General features: G+C 43.1%; 1 protein-coding gene across 1 annotated transcript in view; it reads left to right on the plus strand.

Annotated features, from left to right (window-relative positions):
* Nucleotides 1–5,089, plus strand: part of LOC144277187 (bone morphogenetic protein 8A-like) — a 40,708-nt gene extending 35,619 nt beyond the window's left edge. The window contains exons 4-7 of the mRNA XM_077837835.1: nt 292–486; nt 1,978–2,057; nt 2,477–2,587; nt 4,940–5,089. Of these exons, the coding sequence (XP_077693961.1) occupies nt 292–486; nt 1,978–2,057; nt 2,477–2,587; nt 4,940–5,089 (536 nt within the window). The remainder of the gene's footprint in view (nt 1–291; nt 487–1,977; nt 2,058–2,476; nt 2,588–4,939) is intronic.
* The last annotated feature ends 911 nt before the right edge of the window (nt 5,090–6,000 follow it).

Raw genomic sequence — 6,000 nt, forward strand, 5'->3', positions numbered from 1 at the left:
CAGCCCTGGGTGCTCTTGTCTCTTGATGCCAAAATGTGGATTATGAACAACACAGAGGGGGAGGGAGGGAAGATGCTGGCTGAGTAGAAATAATAGAATGCAGCAACTGGTGAAGGTGCAAGGAGATGTTACACTAGAAAAATCCTTGGACTTTATTGGGGTTTGTTTTTATTGTTTTTTTTTTTAATGTACATCTGATTTGTTTTTTCTCCCCCTTTGACTAAAGAGCTTAGTTTTACAGCCTAACTTGCATATGCGGTGAAACAAACTTGTGTTTTCGGCCCATCGTAGGGCAGAGCATCGATCCGGGCTTAGCAGGACTGCTGGGTCGGCGCGGGCCACGCTCCAAGCAACCTTTCATGGTCACTTTTTTCCGGGCAAGCCAAAATCCGGTCCGAGTCACTCGAGCCGTCAAGCAGCTGAAGAAGAGGCAGCCCAAGAAAACGAACGACTTACCGCATCCAAACAAGCTTCCAGGGATTTTTGGTAAGAGCTTTGGGTTAGAGACCCAGCTAGCTAGAGGTAGCACAAAGCCTGTACTTACAGTAAAGAAAATGATCTTTATCTAAAATACCATTTTCCTCTGCTGCGCTAATCATGGTATATTTTGTTAGCCCCTCCCTCCTTCAGGAATTTCTGTTCTGGTTGAAACATATGGCTCTGATGTGTTCTGAAGTGAATTCCAGATGAACTAGGGTTTGAGAGAGCTTTTGGAATAGGGACCGTTAAGTGGATTATGAAGCCAAAAAACAAAGAGATTGTACTGTCCGCAATGGCTTCCTGAAGGAAAGGGCTTTATTAGACTTTCTAGGTAGTGGTATATCTGAATACTGAACCCTTTAAGTATGCTATTAATAATAGCATCCGCTTCAAAACATCCTTAGAGTGGAAGAGACCCTGAAAGGCATCCCGATGAACCTGAGATGCTTTTGATGCATGGCCAAGCATCAGTAGAGGAGTTGGTTAGGAACACACAGATATGCTTCTTTCAAATTCCTTCTGGGATTAGGGAGTCATTTAGGGCCCATTCCTGAATGATTGGGGTTAGATTTCTCCATGCTGAATCGCTGTTTCTTGATCTCAGAGTGATACATCTAGATCCAGTCTGAAGCCTTCACTTCTTTGGGTGACCCAAAGAATCTGGGATAATGTTTTCTGGCCCCACTCTTCAAGGGAGCCAATGTTTCTAGAGACTGTAGCTTCTCCAGGCTTTCTGTGCAAGCATGTAGTTTTGAAAAATGCAGAAATGTAGGGTAGAGATGTGAGGAGGGGCAATCTAGGAACTCAGCTAGGTAGTGAGCTCAGACTATTTCAAGATGCCCACACACCACCGTCTGTGAGAAGTGGAAAGAGTCTAAAAGCTAAAGAAACTCTTAAGCCTTCTCACTAAGGAGATGGGCTCTGAGGCCAGGGGGGCTTCATTGTCAGGCATAGCTAGAGTTGCCAAAAGACGTTCCGAGACCCCAGAGGATTTTGAAGCTCGAAGGTTTCACACTGTTGGCTTTTGCCACGGAGTTGGTGAATCCAGCAAGCTGGGCAGGTACTCCTGGAATCAGAACCAGTGTCCCAGTGAGGAGCTCCTGGCTGCAGCAGCAGCCCGCTGAGGTCCTAGGAATCCTTCGGTGCTTTCTCTAGTAATCCTCCAGCTGAATTATTAAATCCAGACTGAGAGGAATCTGGGTCAGGGTGAGCCTAGACGTAGCATCAGTATCTAAGACTTTGAATCAGAGGTCCCAATGGGTCAGGGTGTTGCAGAAACAGCTCCTGTCACTGGCTATGTCAAAGACAAAGGATATGGCTAATCTGAGGGATTTTAAATATTCGTCTGTTGCTCTTTTGGAACAGCCTTTCTTATACTGGTGCTACCAAATACTCGGATAAAATAGGGTAACCGGTGAGGTTTTTCTGTTTGCTATTTTGAGTGACAGGTATTTTCTCATCTCTCCCTCTTCCCTCCCCCCCCCTTTTTTTTTCTAGATGACATTCATGTCTCTGAAGGCAGACAGGTTTGCAGGAGGCATGAACTCTATGTCAGCTTTCAGGACCTTGGATGGCTGGTAATTCCACCCCCTGCCCTTGTTTCTTTAGCAGTAAATTGATACCCAAGAAAATTAAATGGGAAAAATGTGAAAGTAGCCCATCCTTGGGGTTCCCCTCCACTCCTTCACAAACACAAGGCAATTTAGAGCATGTGAACTCTGCCTCACTTTGATCTCACCTGGGAGGTTTCACAGGAACCTGCTTTAACAACATCATTGGCATTACTAAGAAAAACATGAACTGATACAACCTGAAATCCATCAATGACCCTGAAGGAGGAACTCTCCAGTCAATATAAAAATCAAAATAAACCCTAACTGTTGACATTTCCCCTCGCCCCACTATGAGTAGCCTGATTGTTTCTGTGTATGTCGGAGAACTGAATGAACAAGTGTAGTCGTGCAGCTTAACTATCGACAAATCTTTCCTTTTGCAGGATTGGGTGATTGCACCACAAGGATATTCCGCTTTTTACTGCGAAGGAGAATGTGCCTTTCCTCTGGATTCCTGCATGAATGCAACCAATCACGCCATCCTGCAGTCACTAGTCAGTAGTTTATTAATGTGTATGTGCATTAATAGCTTGTTGGGGCCTGGGCTCTGCACAGGATCATTAACATTTGAAGTAGCTGTCAGAAACTTGGTGGTGTATAAATCAGGTCACAATGGAAGGATAAAAATGCAGTCCAAGGGCTGGTCTACTAGATACAAAAGAATCTTTTCATGGCCCCCTAGTGAGGTGAGATGTTTTGTTTTTTTTAAATAGACAGTCCCTGAAATTCAGATCTGGATCTGGGCCTTTTACAAGTTTGAGGGCATTCGGATGCAGAAGTCTAGCTCAGATTCTTCTATCAAAAATCTGCATCACACCAACCCCTTTAATGACACAATTATTTTAATCTGGTCAGGATTTGCCCACAGGGGCAGATCAAGGAATCAACAGGAAATAATGGAATGAACACCTGATTGGCCAGCTTTAAGCTTCACGTGCTTTGCAGACTCGCAACTGCTATCCCATTGCAAAATGCTTTCTGGTCCGATTCCATTTTTCACTTGATTTTTCAGACAAATCATCTCTCAAGGTTAAAAGTTTCCAACTGTGGTGAAAATGATAATTGCCTATTCTGGCTAATTCCCCGCCCTGCCCGCCCCCAACCTAGCAGTTAACTAGAATATGGTTAACATTTGCAAACCTGAAACGAGTCTTCAGGGAGGTGTGTTGCCTTTGTTAGACTGAAAACAGTCTCTGCCTTTAGGACACCTTGAAAATGCTGCTTGATGCATATGCCCAATAGGAGATAACCCTCTTGCCCACGTGCACATATAAGAGTACACATCTTTTCCAAGATTAGGAGGCACCATGGGGATTTAACAAAAAATCTTGAGACATTTAATGCACCATTATAGTTCGGAAACCAAAGCACTCACTAGGCAGGAAATTCCTAGCGGAAAGGTTTTCTAATACAACATTTTCCCAAGCACACTACACGTGGCAGGACATGCTTTAACTTCTGGGATTTCCTGACTAGCGAGTGCTTGATTTCTCAAGCTAGAGTTGCATTGATTCTCATTTTAGCATTTAGGGTGTAGACAGATTGCTCCACTGCATTTGGCTGAGAGAGTGCAGTTTTGTGATACAAAATATTATTGTTTGTTAATATTCATATATGGGAGCATCCAGAAGCCCCACTCAGGATCAGGCCACAGTACAAAGACACAGGGAAATCCTTGCCTCAATGAAGTCAATGGTAGTGTTTTCAGTGGGGCCAGGATTTCACCTGTGTTTTCTAACACCAAAAAATGTATGACTGATCCTCCTGTTCTGGATGTCCTTATACTTTGCCTTTAAACTTAAATCTTCCACAATTCCAGGAACGTATTATGTAGAGCAAACCCTTGAAGTGTGTGGAAATGTATCCGTTCCACTGCTCTTCAGGATTGGACCTTCCGGGGACTGATGTGAATAGCATCCAGTTGTGAGGGGCAAAATGAACCGGAAGTAAAAAAAAATAAATAAATAATAAAAAAAAAAAAATCAAAGCCAAGATTCTCAGAGATATTTAGGTTCCTAACTCCCATTGATTTCAGAATCAATACCTTTGAGAATCTGGGCCCCAGTGCCAGCCAGTCTTCTGTCCTGAAATAATGCAGCATGACACCAAAACACCAGCTTCTGTAAATGGAGATTCTGAATTGCGCTGAAATAAATTAATTGCACGTATTTGGCAGGCCCGTGTGGGGTGTGTGTAGAATGACTTGCAGGCTACTAGCCTTATATTATATGGGGAGTTACTGGAAGAATTCCTTGTCACCCGGAGAATGAGTCAAGGCAGTGTCACTTTCAGAAGGGAGACAAGGTTGTGTACTTAGTACTTTTTGAACAACATTAATTTTCAGTTTGGACACCGAATATCCACGGGGGAGGGCCTACGTTCCACTTGCTCCTAGAAGCTGATCTAAACAAAATATTTTATTCCTGGGTAACAAAAACAAAAAGTTTTAAAGCTGCATTCTCTTTCCTGCGTATTTTCTAACTGAGGTTAGTATATTTCGTGACAAGGGCGCTGCACAGAAATCTCAGTTTAACTGATGAGTTGCCCTGCAGGAGTGGAGCCATGAGAATGAGTCCAATATAAACTGCAGCCAGAGCTGCCAAAAAGTTTAGAATAAATATTTGGATGAAAGCTGAAAATAATCTACCCATTCAATCAGAGCCTTTTTACAGGTAAGAGCTGCTCTCTTTGAAGCTTTCTCTTTTCACTAAATCGAAAAACCACATGTTTACCTTGAGATAGCTCGTTACTCCCCGCTACAAATTCCTTATCCTGCCTGGAGCCTGCAGAGGAGCAGCCATTCGTCAAAAATGAAAATTCTCACACTAGCTTGTTTGCCTCTACAGGTCCATCTGATGAAACCCGAGGCAGTTCCCAAGGCCTGTTGTGCTCCAACCAAGCTCAGCGCAACCTCTGTCCTCTATTATGACAGCAACAACAATGTGATCCTCAAAAAACACCGCAACATGGTGGTGAAATCATGCGGCTGCCACTGAAGCCCCTGAGGAAATGCGATCGCTGGTTTCTTGGCGAGGAAAAAGAACTATTTTAACAGGTCTGAATCCCATCTATGTTGCCAAAGTCCGTAAGAGTCAAACACCTAGTTGTAGATAAGACAAAACTTTTATTATCCTACTATACTTCATGAAACTAGAGAGAGCAAATCGGGGGCTGCTTAAGTACACGTTGTGTTTCTGGCTATTGGGTTTTGTTATAGAACTGTGGCTAGCTGGCTCCTGGATTATTCATTATTCTTGGATGAAGTTTAGACTGCACAAGTGACTAGGCCAAGGAAGGCAGGACTTGAGTTGCTTATAAATCTATCAGTATCTACTCACTTATGGCCAAGTATCATAGTTTTAACAAGCACTTCTAGTTCTCTAAATGATACGCGGTCAGCCAGTTAGAGCTGGCTGGCTAGCTAGCTCTCCTCTCCCCTACCCTCCCATTTAAAGCTTGAAAATTTATCCAATTGGAAAAAAAATGTCAAGCCACAGTTATAAAATAAACCCCCTAGTTTGGAAAGTAAACATTTACTGTTTGTTTTTAGTAAAAGTCATGACCCAGCAGCATGGATGCTATTTCTCAGCGAAAGCCCCAGGGGTCTGCTAAAATTGTACCTAGTAAGTATTTGCTAGGGGGGGGGGGGGAGAATCCATTATTGTGTGACATCTTCATGTCAATTTGTTTTCTATGGGCTAATTCATTTGGGGTGACGGCTAAATGAGGGTGTCAGGGTAAAAAAAGAGAGCTCTAAGGAAAGGATCCCTTTAATGTTGCCTTATCCTATGGGGACCACGTTCTAGTTTTTAGCTCTGCCTCAGTTTCCCCATCTGTAAAAATGGGGATAATGATGCTCTCCTTTTTTTTTTGGTGTAAAGTGCTTTGAGATCTACAGATGAAAAGT

The sequence above is a fragment of the Eretmochelys imbricata genome, chromosome 19, assembly GCF_965152235.1.
Source record: "Eretmochelys imbricata isolate rEreImb1 chromosome 19, rEreImb1.hap1, whole genome shotgun sequence".
NCBI lineage: Eukaryota > Metazoa > Chordata > Testudines > Cheloniidae > Eretmochelys > Eretmochelys imbricata.